This window comes from Fundulus heteroclitus, chromosome 3, assembly GCF_011125445.2.
Source record: "Fundulus heteroclitus isolate FHET01 chromosome 3, MU-UCD_Fhet_4.1, whole genome shotgun sequence".
Lineage (NCBI taxonomy): Eukaryota > Metazoa > Chordata > Actinopteri > Cyprinodontiformes > Fundulidae > Fundulus > Fundulus heteroclitus.
The window spans coordinates 6,029,600-6,048,554 of record NC_046363.1 but is presented as its reverse complement, the minus strand read 5'-3'; the positions used below and the strand labels follow the sequence as shown (position 1 = coordinate 6,048,554).

The window sequence follows — 18,955 nt, the reverse complement described above, 5'->3', positions numbered from 1 at the left end:
CTCCAGCATTAATAATTCAATTCAGTTTATTTATATGGTGCCAGGTGAGAACAAATGTTGCCTCAAGGCACGTTACAAGAACCAAAAAAGTTGAAGTTGCAGGGCGTTCTGTCAAGTGTAGTCCATGTGGCTCCAGTGTCTTATATGGGTGGTAATGCAGAGGTCTTTTCATACAAAGAAAAACATCCAAATGTTGCAAAGAAAATGTTCTGAAAAAAATAATCTCACAAAAGCCTGGCATTTTAACAGAGGTGTTCAGACTTTTTATGTCCAGAATGGCAGCAAGTTGTTCAGTGGGGGCTTAAAGGTAAGGTAGGTCACATTGTCAAATAGCCAGATAGAATGCTGTTAAATAGTCCAGATATTAAATAAGTGCCACTGAACAGCTGTCTTCACTATGTGCCTAGACGGCCTTTTTATATGTTAAAGAAAAATGTGTCTTTCTAGGTATCATCTCTGGTATTTTTTTTACATGTCGGATAAAGAGTCAATGAACCACACGCGACATGAATTCGTGCACACAGTACACCATCGATTTAATTCTTGCCTTTTAATTGACCAAAACAGAACAAAAACAAAAGAGAGTCCTGTGTTTCAAAACGGCAGTCACTAAAATACAGGATACCATACAAAACCTACAAAATTCAACAGTTACAAACATTTTGTTCAACATATAACAATTGTACAGTATAAATTTTTACAATACTGTTTTGTTTTTATTTGGCACAATTCGCTAATTGGTATTTAACTGAAATATTACACCTGATGCATTTCTTTTTTTTTGTCGTTTTTTTAATAAGAAAAATGTATCCGTGTACATTTATAAAAAAAAAAAAAAAAAAGATTAAAAGCAACACATCGTGACAGCATTGTTGCAGTAGTTCTGATTCTCTGTTGGTCTGCGTCTTTTCTTCTTTAGCACTTTCTGAACATTCAGAGCTTCTCGATGCTCGCTTACATTCACGGGGCGGCTTCAGGCGGGTCCTGCTCAGAGTTCTTTACAAATCTCTCCTCCTCCTTTTGTGTTGGAGCTGATTAAAAGCGGGAAACAGACAGAGGAGACAGAGCCAATAAAGCTGAGCGAGTCCTCAGGTTAGCATCCAGTGGGACGCCGACACGCACACACTGATGTATGACCAAGAGCCCACCGTTCCACTGGCAGTTTGACTATCTATAGACTTATAGTAAAAACACACATGCGCCTAAGTCACATGCAAACGTGTTGTGTTATTTTGCACGCCTGTACCCAACAACTACATGCAGCATTTCATTGAACACATTAAAAGAGAGCGTGCAGAGGGGTTTCTGCGCTCCTCACCTAGTCAAAAAAAACTAAAACAAACCCTGGTCGGCATGCTTGGTATCCGGCAACATTTAAATAAACATTTTCTATTATTATTATTTTCATTATTATTGTTTCACCACAACTTTTGTTCTGAAGCGAAAGTTCTGGACTACACGGGGTTGCTCGATAAGTTTCGGTGCGCTTTGAAATATCTACACTGTCTTCGGCTACCTGGAAAGACTGCGTGAGTGTCGCGTGGAAAGCTCGGGCACAGCGACAACTTCCTGTGCTCTTACCTCCGACATGCCAAAATAAAACACACGGGAACAGATGGGGGGAGGGAGGGAGGGACGCTCGTCAGTGAGACTTCACAAAATCTAAGTACTGATCGGGGAGCATATGCATAGTAGCATAACGTTACGCCACGTGTCCGTTCCAGCACGATGTATGAAAAGTCTATCAAGTTGGCAGAGACACATCTTACAGTAGAAAAGAGGAAAGTGAAAGCAGTACTCATTGTGAGCGAAGGACCGAGCTCACAGGTCCTCTCTGCAGATTGGATGAGCTCACCTCCAGCGCGTGCTGTCTCTCTCTCTCTCTCTCTCTCTTCTGCACACGCTCAGTCTGTCACACACACAGTGCTCTAACTGGAAGTTTAGAGAGAACAGAGAGCCAAGCAAAGACACTGATACAGAGACTCCAGTTTACACTGCACATATATACACAACCTACGGTAAACCTTCTCTACACTCCAATAGGCCTACAGGAGAACTGAGGAGTTTAACTACAGTCAGCGGGGGTGGGGTGGGGGTGTGGGGGGGGGGGGGTCAGCATCAGCAACAGGATGTGCTGTCGATCTTTTGCTGGATTTCAGAGGGTTCACACACACACAGCTGTTTAGAGGGCGGGGGATAGCAGAGGGGAGAATATCAACGCAGAATTAGGCTCCTGTGCCCGTCTATAAAAAGTCCTCAGTACGTGTTGAAGGCCTGGCTTCTTCTTCATCTTGTCACATCCTTCATCGTCAGTCTGCTCCGTGGTGGAGAATTACAGGCATGTAGAGTCACCCAAAGAAGCGCTGCGGAGGAAACAGCCCAAACATCAGTACTGATCTGTGCAGGCTAATAAGACATGGTGCAACATCATGTCTTTGCAAAAGCATTCACACCTCTTGAAATTATTGACACTCTTTACGATCTCAATACTTTGTTAGGAATTTTTAGTTAATATGTACATAGTTGTGCAGTGGAAGGAAACAGAGATGTGGTTTCCAAAGTCTTAATGGGATAAGTGCAGAGTAAGGTGTGAATTTATATCCTTCCATGGAGAATCATCTTTTGCAACAGTTACAGCTTCAGTGCGTCCTGCCTCGTGTAGTATACGGGGGGTAATGAGGGGCGATTAGCCTCTTACCACCACCTCCCGATCAGGAATCGGACAATCGGTTGAAAATCAAACATGTTTGAAATTCAGTCGGCCCTCGTGAGTGATCGTGAGTGATCGTGAGCAATTGTGAGTGCGTCCTGCTGTTGAAGCGGAGTTACGACTGTCTACAAGCCGATTTCCCCTGGCCTCGCGCACTGCGCACGCGCAAACAAGTAGATTCTTCTTCGTCTTCTAAAACGAAAACATAGGAGCGAAGAAAAGCATGACGGCCGTACATGTGACATGAAGTCAAACTATGGAGAAGCAACTCTTAGAATGTCCAAAGCAGCGCTCTTCGTTCCAGTGAGCCTCATATTTAACTGTGAGCTTCGACACTTCCGTCTTTTTCTTCTTCTACTGTTTACATTTGGTTTCTGGGTAGACGAGTCCGAGTAGCGGCATCCCTCGACGGGGCTAAGTCCGACGTGTGTTTTTTTTTTTAACGTACAGTGTGAGCAGTCATGTCGCATCAGAGCATCGGGTCGTACAGTGTAACAAAAGATACCGTGAGCAGTGAACTTTTAAACCCTGCGGTTTCATCGTACAGTTTGAGCTGTATCTGAGGACCACGATTGAAAATATTGTACAGTGTATGCCCGTCAGACTCGGGGACAGCCTAGGTAAAATACTTATGCCTCAGAGTCCCAACTTGATTTAGGTATGGAGCTTGACTGAGCCTTGTAACGCATGAATGTCCTTTGAACTAAAGGATTTCACTGTAGGTCTGGCAGTCTGTCTGAGGTGGCTCCCTTTGATGAAATGTGCAACTCCTCCCAAGATCCTGATGTTTTAAGGTTGATGTGCAGTGTTAGCTCTCCACCAGACATAGTGTTTGACATGTAGGCCAACAAGCAGAATTTTAGTCTCTCTGGCCATCACCCCTTCCTCCACGTGTGCTCTACATGGCTGGTGGCAAACCACAAAGAGCGCTCTATTTGTCCACTATGGTTCTCTCCTTTTAACTCCACCATTCAATTCTCAGTACGGTGGAGTGCACAACTAATACTGTCATGTCCAATGAGTTAGAACATTTTTAATTTTGGATTATTTCAGTAATTTATTTCACTAAACGGAACACATTATATAGATTATTTTGACACAGACTGATGTTTTTAGGCCATTATTTCTGTTAATTATGAGGATTTTCCACTTACAGCTGATGAAAACAAGACGTTTAATATTAAAATATTAAACCAGATCAGTAAAAAACAGTTTTAATACAGTAATGACATGTAATAAAACTATCATTAATACCTGCTTGTTATTTTCAAAAGGAACTTGTAATCTGATGAACGAGCCTCATCGGAACGCAGATTCTAATTGATCTAACCTGACTCAAGCTGTCCTGTTGACAGATTCTGCTGCTGGAGTTGTGAATCTCCGCAGCTCCTCCCGAGTTACCACGGGTGTCTTCTCAGATCATTTCTCCCCTTACTCGGCCTGTCAGTTTAAGTATGGGTCAGGGTGCATTTCTCCCATATTCCTTCCATGTCCCCATGCTCTCTTCTCGGGATTAGGGCTGCATATGTCGATTATTTTAGTAATCGGCCAATATATTATTATTTTTTCAATTAATCGATTAATCTAAAAAGAAATACTCCTCATATTCAATAAACAAGCATCTGAACTAAAAAACAAACATCTACCCTGCTTGGCAAAACAGTAGACAATATAAGACTGCAGTTATCATTATGTTAATTGTTCAATCTATGTACTATTTTTTGATTGATGGATTAATAATAATTAATATCAACAGAAAGTACCTTTTTTTTAATCAAAACTTTGACAAAACTGGAACCAGAGCATATTAAAGATAAAGGAGGGTTTTCATCTTAAATGCAGAATGTTTATCTTTTTGTACAGTCCTGTCTTAATTAGTGCTCTGAGTGGGTTGTTCTTTTAGCAAATGACATATTTTAGAGTCTGTAAACTCCAGTTAACGATTTGATTAGATTAGTTGAAGATTATTTCAATAACTGAATGATCACGATAATGATTGTTTCAGCCCTACTTGGGATATTGTTTGCTATCTATCCCTGCTTTAAACTCGACTTGTCCGCTGTGTTCCTTGGTCTTCATGATGCTATTTCACTAAAGTCCTTATTCAAACTTATTTTACCTTCCAAAGGTAAGATAAGTTTCACTGGGTTTTATTTGGGGGGGACCAGTAAAGGGCCTAACCATAAATGCAAAACTCATAATTTGTAAAACCTTTAAAACCGTATCTTATTATCTTCTTTACTTCAGGTATGCACTACAGTCTGTCACATAAAACGCTGAAGTTTGTGGCTGTAAATGTGACAAAATGTTGAAGAGTCCATGCAATGTGAATATTTAGAATTTCAAACACTATGGTAAAAAATCGATGTGTTAGTCCCCATACGTTCTGCTTCTTAACGCAGCACTCGGATGACACACTGTGCGTCAGGATTAGCGCGTTGTTTTCAAAGGTGTGGTCAGCGTCCCGGTGACGGGCTGCAGCCATCCTGCAGCACCAGCGTGACTCTGTCAGTCTGAGCACACGTCACTGACGGAGGTCTGGGAACCAGCTCCGTGGTTCAGCTCTCTGGCTGAACACCACGGCTGGGAATCCACTGACTCACACTGAGGTCACACCGCTTTCCTCTATCTGTTAAAGCAAACTCACACATTATCCTGAGTGAATGGAGGATAATATCTGACCGAACGCACGGTAAAGTGTGCTATTGAACCCAACATGTTAAAAGCAGACCTTTTTATTTTTTAATCGCAGCTTTCTTTCAGGAGAAAAAGGCGTTTGATAAATGACAAAATGTCTTTCTAACTCTCCGAAGGCCTCGGTTGCCTAGATTAGCCTAGAGTCTTCCACCCGACAGGGACAGTTTAAGGCTGCGTTATACAAAGGATGTAGCAGCATAAAGTAAACCTGGTCTGACCAACAACAACCCACCAAGTCAGCAAATGAATCTGACCAACCTAAAACCTGCCTTTCTGAGTGAAGATGGTGAGAATCAGACAGATTTTCTCCACTGAGGAGCTGAGACGGATGAAAGCAGTGATGTGAGGAAAGAGGTGAAGATGACAACACCCAGAGAGCTGAGCCCGACTCCAGTTTGCTCATCTCTCCTCTCCTGTCCATGACCTTACACAGGAGCAAACGTTGCCGTCGTTTTAAGGCTACGACCGTTTAACGGATACATCACAGATTTTTAGAAGCTCAAAGTTAAAAGCCTATTATCCAATAAAACAGCATTTAATGAACGGTTCTGAATGAGATTTAAGGACTTAAATAAATCTTGATCTGCACGTTTACCTGCGGCTCCTCCTACAACACCCTGTGGATGACCCATCCCACAGAGCCTCTGAACACGTTCCCTCCAGCAGGAGCTGCCTCTGCCTGGGAGGCACAACGCTCCGTGGGTGAAAATAACTGTTTGGGAGGCTGGACCTCTGCCCTCCTCGGTTACATCAGCGCTGCTGTCGGGTCTGCACGACTCTGAACTGATAAAGCCTTCCTGCGCTTCATCGCCTCTCCTCTAATCATGCCACTAAAAGGTAGAAATAACGTTGCAGAAATGACCGAATGAAAAGGCTTACCGATTGTGGCGCTGCCTCAGGTCTAGAACTGGCCGGCACTGCTGGGGTCGCACTGCAGCAGGCGGACGATGGAGGGGTCGCTCTTTGCCCCCTTGATGAACTCTTCCAGGGACAGCTTACCTGGAACACACACAACAGCAGCAAGAAAGCAGGACATGTTGTTGCTGTCTCGTTGAAAGTTGAGAATAACTATGCCCAAGTCACAGAAGAAAAACCTTTGCACGTTTATTAATGCTAAAACCAGCTGTAATGCCAGTCCATTGTCTTCAGCCGACCTGAGATCTGCTCCTCAGGGCAGGGCCGGATTATCCATAAGGGCCAGTGCCCAGGGGCACCAACCATGGGGGGGGGGAACCACATGACACATGCTTTAAAAATATATTTTTCATAAATTGTTATATTATTTACTTGAAATTGTTGAAAGACCATGCATTATTCGTTTTGTGAACACTGATGTCACAATAATAATAAATGATAAATAAATCAAGATTTTTTTTATTTCAACCTTTTAAAATGAGATATTTGAATATTGCTCACTGCTCATATGCCTACATGTAGTTAGTAAATAGTAAATTACATTACAGAAATCCCCTTGATTATGTCTGATGTTTTTGACCGGAGGACAGCACAGGTAAGGGAGGGGGGGGGGGGGGGGGGGGGCTTTGAGATATACACCACATTGTCTTAATACGGGCCTGCTCAGTATAACAAGGATCAGAGGGAATTCACTCCTCTTCCTCCCCAGCAATGTTCTGTAGCTTGTTGGGGACATATAGCGCCTTGTGAGGCATGAGTGTGTGTGTGTGTGTGGGGTGGGGGGTGGGGGGGAATCCGAAAGGGGGTGTCCAGTAAGCATCAGATCAGATGACTGGAACGTTGGAACTGTCTCCCTTTGGCTGGTTCTTATCAGAGCTCCTCAACCTGCCTCGAAGGGGGAGCCCACAGGAAGCTGATTGCAGGGGCTTGTATCTGTGTTCTGGTCCTTTGGGTCATGCTCAGTATTTCATGACTACAGGCGAGGGTCGGAACACAGACGGAACGGTAAATCAGCGGCTTTGCTCGACAGACCAGAGCACAGCGCTGCAGACGAGGCCTGAAAGCTGGAAAAGTCAGCCCGTTTATGGAAGGGGACCACAGCGCTCAAAGCAGGACAGGGAAACGTCCAGCTGGGAAACCAAACGCAACACAGGAGCGGTCTGGCCTACACGTCTGCCTGTGAATAAATTTACAGAGAAGCCTTACAGGTAGCTTTTACGCCACTTTGACAAAGCGTTTTTTTCTTAGAGATTCTTCCTTTACTTTAGAAACCCTGAATGTGTAATGCGCAGCCATTGCCACCAGGTGGCGGTGTTTGGGTGTTTTAATCCCCCTCAGACTGCGGCTTCATCCCAGCAAGCTGCCCATTCATCCTCCTCTGAAAAATAGACCCACTGTGTTTCTTTGTTCCGCTCTTACTTTTCTCCGTCCTTAACTATAATCTTGGAGTGAAGTATTTTCCAGTTGATTTCAGCGGCTGAACAATATTCAGCCTCTGTTGCGATCCTTTTTATTGCATCTTTCAAACAGAAGCTTCTGCAGAGCCGCATGCTTTATGGAGTAAGAGTATGGAAGAATGAAACTGCCAACATCTACAAGACACAAACGCATATAGATAATTCAATATAAAATATGATGGTTTTTAAAAGAGGTTTTAATCTCAATGAGGTTTTAACATGGTTAAATAAAGGAATCCAATATAAATGTAACAATACATTTACGGGAAAAGATCGTATCTAATTATATGTACGTATGTCTTCTCATTTGCAATTATTCATTTGAATCAATAAACATTTTATTTCTATATGGATTTGTCCCTGTTTCATTTCCTTCTTGGGTTTTCCTCCTTATTTCTCCCTTAGGCAAATTTTTTTTATCCCATTTCACATTCCTGGGATTCCTGTTTACATTCCTGTCTACATTATTTAATTAAGGAGGCCCATGGCGTGTCATGCGGGAATACATGACATAGAAACTACAGCTAAAACAATTAATCTGATTATTCATGTTGAATCTATTACTAAAATAATTGTCAACTAATCTAATGGAATCGTTAACTGGCGTCTACAGACTCTAAAATATGTCATTTTCTGAAATAAAAACTCACTCAGTGCACTAATTAAGCCAGGACGGTAAAGAAATATGTTAATTTTGCATTTAAGATGGAAACCCTCCTCTGTCTCTAAATATGCTCTATCCAGAACTCGGGTGGCGTAGTTTAAGGTTCACCTAGTTGAAGTTCTGTACAAAAAAAAGCACTTTTTACTGTTTGAATATTAATCCATTAATCAAAAAAATAGTCCACAGATTAAATGACTAGCAAATATTAGGTGCAGTCCTAGTTATGTTGACTACTGTTGTGCCAAGGAGGATGGATGGATGGATGCATATATATATATATATATATATATATATATATATATATATATATATATATATATATATATATATATATATATATATATATATATATATATATAGATAGATAGATAGATAGATAGATAGATAGATAGATAGATAGATAGATACGTCAATTATCAAATTACTATGTTGTCAGCATTATATTGAGTTTTTTTATGTTTCTGCCATTTACAATGCATTTAAAATGTACAATAAATGTTTGTTTTTTAGTCCAAGACATTTGTTTGTTGAGCTAGGTTAATTTATGAAAAGTATTTCTTTAGATTAATCAAAAAATAATCGGTAGATTAATTGATTAGTAAAATAATCGATAGCTGCAGCCCTAATAGAAACAGATTTACTAGATTTCAATCTTTTATTTGAAACTTAACCTTTACAAAGCAAATTTAAAATCTTTTTAATAGTTTTTTCCCTTAATTTTGCTATTGTAATCTATTGTTTCAAAGATTCTGGAACTATCGTTGCTTTTTATTTCTTTTTAGAAAACATTGTCAGTCAGACATGAACTGTTTTGAGCAGTTTTCTACAATAACAATTACAACACCAGGCAGGTGTGAGTGAAAAGCTCTCTGTCCAGTGCTTGACATCTCTGATCCAACCGTTCAATCGCTATACACTCATCAACATGGCTCTTCGGGTTTGTGCTGCAAATAGGCAGGAATATAAAGTAAAGGGCTCGTCATGTTAAAAGCTTGAAAAGAGCGATCACACTGAAACAGCTGTGTAATCCTTTATAAGGCCAGGATTCAACAGCTAAAGGTTTTTCCAGCCCTTGTAATCATTTAAAATAGTGTTGAACAGCATTGTTTTGACATTTCAGAATTTCGCTGGACCTTTGCTGCTTTTTCACTTGTTTTCAGTCCACCCGGCGTTCCTGTTGATGAACCAGTGATGAGTAGGCAAGAGCTGGAGAGCTTCATGCTGCTCCACCTGTTGCTGCACACTGGCGGCCAGCTGGATGAAACAAGACCAGCACACTGTTCCCTCACTGAGAGGACAGAGAAATTCAGCTGCTTGGAAATATGTCTGGTTGTAAAAATCAGAATACCAAATATATGTTTATAGATTATTAGAAACAAGACATATATTAGACTATGAAAGCCACAAAAGAAATGGTTGCTGCGTTTCTGCTGTAAATTAAATTAATTGTATTCTCTTTTACCTGTTTTTAATTAACCTTTGGCTAAATTATCGTGACTTGATGATATTTCAATAACAATATATAACGAATATACTTGTGATGCAATTGAAAAAAGGGTCAATAAAAAGTTCAATAGAATAACAGTTTTGCTTCCTTCTGCATGCCAGCCTATCATGTAGGTTAATACTACAGTCACTGCATCCTCCCAACCAATCACAAACACAGACCCAGGAACGCTCCGTCACCAAGCTCCGCCCCCTTCAAAGAGTTCAGAGAGCACGGGTTCTTTTTCCTTTTTAAAAACTTGCAGTTGTGGTTGAATGAAGGGTTGAGTTTCTAAAAATAGGTTGCTAAGCAACAGCATAAAATGGTCAGAGGCTGCACTTAAAATATATGTTTTGAATTTTTTGATAACTATCGATATTGCTCAATATGATTTCTATTTTATCAATATGCTCTTTTCTGTCTGGCCCAGCCCTAACTGTGACACCATGAAAATACGGTAAGCTTTTCAGTCTGAGGGCCCTGCGCCGGCCCATCATTAGTGTCGGTAAATCTTTCTCCCAGACATTTAGCTGGAATGACAAGAATGCAAAGACAACCCAGGCTTAAGACGGCTTTAAAAATGAAAAGACGTTCTGGCACCGTAAGGGCAATAACTACAGAAATGTTTACAGGCAACTTGTGTCGCACTAACACAGTTATTAAACATGCTCGTTTTGAGGCAGGCTACTCAGCCAAGAGCCTGCAGATATGTGCGAAGTTCCAGGAAAACAAACACTGTACGAGGAAAAATTACCGTCTCTGTTGGTGTCCATCTGCCTGAAGATCTTCTCCGTCCTCTTCTCAGGCGTTGACTCGTCTTCTGGCATCTTCATCACAGAGGACACCATCTTATATATCGCCTAAAGAACAGGAAGTATGTTGACGTGAGATCGGACTGCAGATACACTGTTCATATGGCACTTGTACATTCAAGGTGCGACTGAGCATTGTAGTTATCTGCGTTTTAAAAAAAAAGCTTCATTTTAACATCCTATTAACAGGAATTCTAAGTATGTACTCTAACTGTATGTAGTATGTCGGACTTACATATAGGAAGCAAAAAGACTGAAATAGTCAAGTTCTATGGTAATTTATTGATGCTTTGTGTCTTCATGAAATGTTGAAAATGAAAAAGAAAAGGTCTAAAAACATCCGGGCCTATTAAACAGTTTAGCTTAGCGTGGATAATTACTGAGGGAAGAAGAAATCAATATCATTCTATTAAGAGAGCACATGGTAACAATCAGGCTTGATAAAATAAAACTGAACATCGTCCATCCAGGCACGAGAATTTGTCAGAAAATATAACCGGAGCAGAACCAGAATAATGCGTTGAACAAAGAAAATATCAATAAAAGGCTTTTGTTTGTACAGCTGTTTCCTGATTTATAGTTAATGTGTAGAAAATGTGTGCAGAATTAGGTTTTATATTTGAAGAACATCTCTGCTGACGTGTGTCTAAGACAACTGAGAGCCAGGCTGTAAAACAGAGCAAACCCAAGACACCGCATGCAGCGTCTGGCTGGCACACTGCGCGCCATTAAAATGTAGAAGACAGACACACTGTTGCCTGTGCTGTTATGAACAACTCCTTCTCTACCTTCTTTCCATAACTCACTGATTTCCTTGTGTGGATAGAGAACCCTTAGTTGGCAACAAACCAAGAACCATTAAATCGTTGTCCGTACTATCAGGTTAGCAGACAGGTCATGGGAATTAATAAGCTTCCCCCGGCCATAAAGATCGGAGCCTTGAGTGTTTGAGTTACACCCACAGCAATCTGAGGCTTTGGTCAAAGCTTTCCAAAACGCAGATATCAAGGATAAATATACATTTTTTTTGAAAGGAACAAAAACATAATACAAAAATACATCTTCTGCACCATATTTATCTTTATTTCGGTATTTCACTCACATTCCATAAAATGAGGTCTGAATTTGCTATTTGTGCTGCAATGCAGCCGCTGCTGTCTTTTCACCACCCTGAGCTATGACTCAAAGATGTTGAAGCCTCTGCTGACAGAGAACCCTTCCTCCACATCCTCAAAGCGAATAGAAAACTACAACCAGGCAGCGGCTGCAGGTTACCACCTGTTCTCGTGCGTCATGAATAACCCATAAAGCCCTCACGCACGCCGCCATTCAGAACTTCTGCAGGCCTTCTCATTCATACGTGTGCGAAGGACAGCCTGGTATTGTGCCGCGGCCGTTCATATACGCTTCATCCTGGTGCCGAGCCCGCCTGTTTGCTCTGCTCTGTGACGGACATCCACAGAGACATATGCGCGCACGCATTCCCTGACAGACCATCTATCTACCCGCGCTGGGTCTCCCGGGCTCCGCGTGGCATGGCGCGCCTGTTCGGCAGTAAACAGCGAAATCACAGCCCACACTCTCTGCCTCTAATAAGGAGGCGGGTTTGAGGGGAATGGGGGGTGACATGCGAACGGAGGAGGGCTGATGGTGATTGCAGAGCCGCGAGAGCTTCATAAAGGTGTTGATTACGCTGCCTGTTACACAGAAGCAGGGCGGCTGAGCAGCCAGGTCAGAGAGGAGCTGAGGGACGACCAACAGTGGCGCTTAATATCAGACCTTAATTTCAGCGCAGAGCTGGCTTTGTTATTATCTGAAATCCTTCACACTGACGAGTGCTCAGTAGATTTAGCCCAAATAACATGCCGGGGATTTAGCTGTCAGCCTTATCTGGAGAAGCACATTCAAATAGGATCAGGTTTCTAAATCCCTGTATTAGAATAACAAGAGAAAAGGACTTCATAACAGAAGCACATAGCATGTTATCTTAACTCAATTTACTGGGAATCTATTGCAGGAGATCTTCAAATGCTCCACATGATCCCTGCCAACAGCGGGTTGTTATTTCTCTGATGCTGTGAATATAACATCTGTGCGATCTCACAATTTCATGATTAAACTCCCAGATATCACATTTGCTGCTGAAACAGATGAGACATGCGAATCGTGGCTGAGTGGGGCTTCACCTATGGGGGGGCACACTCACTCGTACAATCTAGTCAATCCAGTTATGTTTTTTTCCTCACTTTATGGCTATTCTGTAATTTTTGAATACACACAAGAAAGAACATGTAACATTTTTAGTTTTTCTAATTTGACCATTTATGGTATTTGTTTTGAGAAAATGAAGACCTTTGTTTTATAACTGATAACGTTTCTCCTAAATTGAAAATAAGATTCTTTTCTTTTAGCTTATTACAACCTTTTATTTGCAGAAAATGTCAAAAGGTTAAAATAAGAAAATACAGCGATAAAATAAATCAACAACCACAAGTTTCTATCAGTTCTTATAAAAAACAGGTTTAATGTTTTAACTTGGGAGAAGTTGAGAAATCCGTGATTTTCCATCCCTGATTTTTAAGCATAGCTTTTATATGTGTTGGTACGCTTTAACATTTCCACTGAGGGCAGCTATTCAACCAATCAGAACCTCAATAAGTTGAATGTTGGAGTAAAATAGGCCCCGCTCTGACTGCAGGCAAATGTGGGCCAAATCTTATTTTTTACGAGTCAAAGTGACCAGGCAAGAGGTTTTAGCACCAGTGGGGACGTTCAGGTCTGTTAAAGTCACATTTAAGCCACTTCCATACGTGGTCCTGAATCCGATTCACATCTGATCTTTTGGAAATGTGACGGATTTACTGTGCGACTTGGATTATTTTACACCCTGACTTGTGGGTTATGTTAGTAATATTTTGACATTGTGTGATAAGATAGGTCAAGTTATTTTTTACACTAGACCGCAGACATTTCAGGAGGAGTGGCTTTATGCCATCTTGCAAAAAAGTAACAAAAATTTAAAATAAATAAATGTCAGAGACTCTGAGTGTCAGCCAATAACTGTTTGTACAGAATATGTGGAGGAATGAAGCCGAGACGTCGTGTGCATGTTGGGAGCTGTATAGAGTTTCTATAGATCTAGAAAGTTTGCAGGCAAATTTCTACAGCTGAATTTTTTGCTCCCAAATTAAAAGAAAAAACAATCAAATATATCTTGACAGGATAAAAATTCAGTGTTGTAAATTCTATGTCTAAAAAAGTCTGATTGTAAGGGGAGTATATTTCTCCCTTACGAGATAAACAGATAAACAACTAAAGCATATTTTAATACATTTTAAGACAAGGCAATAACAATAGGTTTTGAACATTCACCTTTCTCACATATAATAATTATTTCATGTGCTGATGGTAATTTAAGGTTGCATTTATGTAATTTCAAAACCGGATCAATACCAAAAATTGCTTTACTATAGTGCTGTGAGAAAAGATTTCCTCCTAACAAATTTCTTGTATTTTTGCTTTTTTCCCCCCACATGAATGTCAGATCATCAAACCAATAAAACTAGCCAGAGTAATAAAAGGAGTTTCAAACAAATAATTTCATTTATGGGTTAAAAAAAAAATCAAAACCAACTTGGCCATATGTTAAAATAGTTGAATTGGCTATTTTTGCTAGAGTTTCACAGTCCACAACCAGGCCTAAATACTGTCAGACCAACAGAATTTAGACATCATTTGAATAGATTTTTTTTTTTAGGTTTTTACAGCACCAGTGGCTCATTTTTCATATAGTGGGCTGACAGGAAAGTTGGTATGAGAGAGGGGAGAGACATGTGGCAAAGGACCACAGGTCGGAGTCAAACCTGGGTCAGCCAGATCAAGGACTAAGGCCTCTGTATATGGGTCGTGCGCGCTAACCACTGCGCCACCAAAGGAAGCCCTGAATAGAACATTTTGACAACATGAAGAAGGCAGCGAAATTTCAATCACAGCACCAACTTAAAACCCCAGAGAGTCCCAGAATAAAACCCACTGAGGACCAAAAAGAGCACAAAGACCTTTCTCACATTTGCCAAAAAACATCTTAATGATCTCCATGTTTTGGGGAAAATATTTCGTAGGGTGTGGAGACATCCCATCACATCCGGCCTAAAAGTGATTTGGTATTTCTGGAAAGGAGCTTCATTCCAACAGTCACACAAGGTGGTAGGGTTATGGTCTGGCATTTTTGACTCGGGACCTGGGCGACTTGTCACAATGGATGGAACCATCATTTTCTTTTTTGTACCAGAATGTCCTGAAGGGGAATATCTGGCTAACAGCCGTGGTGCTAAGCTCAAGCACACTGTAATAGGTCAAAGATGTAAAAGAAACCAGCAAGTTCACCATTGTCTGGCAAAAAAGAAAAAGAAAACTCAATGAGAGTTATAGAGTAGCCTAACCAAAGTTCCTACTTAAACCTGATGGACATGCTGTGGTGTGACCTTTGACAGGCTGTTGCTGCACAAACACCTTTCAGTATTGCTGAACTAAAACAATTCTGCAAGGAAGACCGGGTGGGCTAAAATTGCTCCACAACGACGTTAAAGACTCACTGCCAGTTATTGCAAACGCTCGATGGCAGTGATTGCCTCTAAGGATGGCACAACCACTCTGGAGGTTTAGGAGCATGTTGATTGAAATGGCTTTTTAAATTTAATAACTGAAAACAGGTTTTCTTTGATGGTAATTTTTTTAAGATTTCAAACAATTATAAAAATCAAATAAATAAAATTGGGAGTGACACATATTTCTTTTATTGCACCGTATGCCCTTAACAATAAAACCTTTGAATTTACATGTCAGCTTGTGGAGCCTCTCTGTATTGTTCACCTCCACCTACATTCACCCCACCTCTAATCTATACAATTTATTCTTCATTGAAATATGACGTCTTACAGCTTAATCAGCAACATCTAGATAGATATTTAAAACACTCATTAGATTAATTATTATGTCAAAACAGCATTTTATAAAGTGAATGTCACAAAAAGTAAATCTCATTTATGGATTTTTAACACAACATTGTTTCAGATAAAAATGGAAGCTGTGTCAACGTAAGAATTTAATATTTATTTTTAATATATAACAACAGTTCTAAAAATAATCAAACCATCACGTATAGTCTGTAAAGGAGTAGGAAGGAGTCAGTAATTTGTACATTCTAAATATTTATATCCATATTTTTCCGCCATGTCGTAATTATCCAATTTACACTATAAGATGTATCTGTGTAATTAATGTTTTGTTACACAGCCTAGACATCTACATTTCATCTATACAGTCACTAGTAAAATATGCAGATTTGTTTTTATTGATATTAAAGCAAAATGACAACTCTGTCAAACGTTATATAAATGCCATATAATTGGTGATATATATTATATATCATACATTCCACCTAATCTATCTCCAAACACTGTGCGGCTAAGATCCTGACTTAGTACTCTAAGCTTTGTTACATACATACACTTTTGCGATAGTGATTTTTAAATATATTTAAATTGATTTACAATATAATTAGCAACGTTCAAAGTCCTTATTGTTCCACAAATTCACTCAACGGATCACTATGCACATTGTCCTCATTGTTCTCGCTCTAATTTTTCTCAAATCTAGCTCTCCACTTAACTCGTGACTTCCCTTTCTTTATTTTTCTAATATATCCTAGTATGTGATTATTTCTTGATCTGTACAGCAGTTTTGATTTTGACAAGTTCCCCATATTTCATCCTGTTATCATACCTTATAAAATATCCTTGTTCTTTATTGTGATGTGCAAAGTGGCAGCAAATGGCTTTTCAATGTGTTTCCCCAAGTTTCCACACAATACTTTAGGCATGATAGAACTTAAAGACCTAAAGGATCTGCTGCTTTAAATTTTTCATTGCTGTTAGTTTGACAGGTCACCTATGACCTAAAATGCGTAGTTCTACTTGTGTTAAATGATTATTATGCTGTGTGCTGCACTAAGCAAGAAAGACTTCTGCTATTTAGTCGCAGACACGCATCCCAGCACGCACCAAATCTTTTGTGATTATAACGATGCTGCACTTCGGATCAAACGAGATGACATATGGTTTCATTAAAACTACATTTCTACTTATTACAGCATGAAAACAGCGTTATGGGGTTTATTACACACCAGAGTTTTCATTTTAACAAAGTGCAAAGCTGTGCAGGCTCCTTTATTTGTTGCTGAGCGTGTTCACTAATAAGCTTATTTGGCAATTTATCAGTTTTGTTTTGCATGCACAGTAGGACCCATGTGATTTTGATTGTGATAATTATAGATATTACACAACATAAGCCAGAAAGAATATTCTAAAGTAGTTTGTAGATGTAGTTTATTTTAACTGAAGTAAAATAAAAGTGTTTGCGTATCTGACACTGTTTCATTCTTATGATACTCTTAAATAAAAACGTACAGTTTAATGTTTGATCTGGGGCATTCAGTACAGTGATTATTGCTTGACACATGTAATCAAATTATTACCATCAAGAGTGGCGTGTAGTGTTTTGTAGTGCTACACCCATGACCACATTACAGGAAAGTGGGTAACCCTTGATCACTTCCATTAATTGTTTTCTACATTTTTGATTTTCAAATGACATTTTATTTTGCTATAAAAGTTTATATTGACTGGTTTAAAAACATTTGTTCTATTTGTAAACATGCACATATAGTTCACATATGTATTTTTATCAACTCATTTCCCATCTTTGGTTTGTGATTGTGACTAACTCTTGTTTCTTTTACTGGTTTCTTACCTAAGAATCCAGGGCGTTTTCCCAGACAAAAGATGGTGGCCAGGGCTCAGAACACCTAAATATATGGAGGAGATAATTAGACTGCACCAGCAGTTCTTGCTGATGTCTGGGTTTTGTTTTTCTTTTGGGCCTTTCTTTTTTTCCAGGTGGGGTACTCTTAGTTCATCCTGTTTAAGGTTTAAGTTTCTTATTCTTGTAAGAAGTTCATGGTGCATTTCCAGATTTATCTTTCAGCTCTTAGTTTCCACTCTCTGCACCCTGCCACGACTTCCTGCTCCGCAATAATCAGGCTCATAATATTTATCTGTTGCCTGCTCAGTTGCTCATGCTCCCCACCTGTTAGCCTCCTATTTAAGGTTGCTACTTCTCTTTGCTCCTGCGCACAAAGTACTATTTCGTTCTAGCCATGCTACTACTCTGTTCTTGCGTCACCTGAAGATTGAAGGAGGAGGTTCAGTTTAAGGCCGGAGACACTCAGGGTGAAAATACCAAGGAACCAACTCTGCAGGAATATTGCTGGAATTCTTGAGGCACTCAGGGGTAAACAGGAAGTTTGGGATAAAAAGCTGAAAGAGCAGCCCTTTAAGTGTTTGCAACACCAATTACAGGTTTTGGTGAGCCTGTTGAATTTCCTAATGATAATCCGACTGAAGCAACGTCTCAACCAGAGAGTTATGGCTCTTCCTCCAGCTTGACAGCTCAGTCTGTGCATATTCATCATCCTAAACACTTTGTTGCAACTTTTGAGAGATTGCAGATGCTTATCAATGGCCGAAATAAAACTGGATTTTTCCCTTCAATCCTCTTCAGGAGGGTACGGCGAGCCCTATACCACCCCCAGACTGATGGACTGACGGGGCGCTTCAACCAAACTCTCAAACATGCTTTGTAAGTTTGCATAGAGGGTCTGATTGGAAAGGTAAAGAGGAACCTGTTAATATGTCATCCATATGAGGGATAAACGGCAGCAGATGAGTGAACTGGTTCAGTCACATAGTGGCAGCTCATAAAAAGCTTGCAACCGATGTTTTGTCCCTGGCCAGGTTTTTGGTAATGTTGCCATCTTCTGACAGCAAGTTGCTGGCTATGTGCCAGGGGCCTTTTGAACTAGAGAGGAAACTTGGACCTCCCAGTCTTGACACCAGGTCTCCAGCAAGGGAGTAGAGAGCTCCATCTCTACCTTCTCAAGGAGTGGATTTCACACACTGACAATAAACCAACTGTGTTGCTTATTAACAGCATAGAAGAGGAGGAGGAAGTTAATGACTACTTGCCTTCAGGAACATCATCTGTCCAGTAAGCAACAGTCTTAGGTAACACCTCTGATTGATTTGAGCGTATATCTAGAGTGCCCAGGTGGCACCAGTCGGGTGGAGTAGAAAACTGTTTCAAAGCCTATTATAG

At 40.3% G+C, this 18,955-nt stretch overlaps 1 protein-coding gene across 4 annotated transcripts in view; it reads right to left on the bottom strand.

Moving 5' to 3' along the window:
- Window positions 1-507: 507 nt before the first annotated feature.
- The window catches only part of LOC110369139 (neurocalcin-delta A), a 94,367-nt gene continuing 75,919 nt past the window's right edge, over window positions 508-18,955 (bottom strand). For all 4 annotated transcript variants that reach the window (XM_036129077.1, XM_036129080.1, XM_036129072.1 and 1 more), the window contains exons 3-5: window positions 10,684-10,789; window positions 6,287-6,406; window positions 508-2,363 (exon numbers count right to left, since the gene is read on the bottom strand). In XM_036129077.1, coding sequence (XP_035984970.1) covers window positions 6,309-6,406; window positions 10,684-10,789 — 204 coding nt within the window. In that variant the 3' untranslated portion in view covers window positions 508-2,363; window positions 6,287-6,308. The remainder of the gene's footprint in view (window positions 2,364-6,286; window positions 6,407-10,683; window positions 10,790-18,955) is intronic.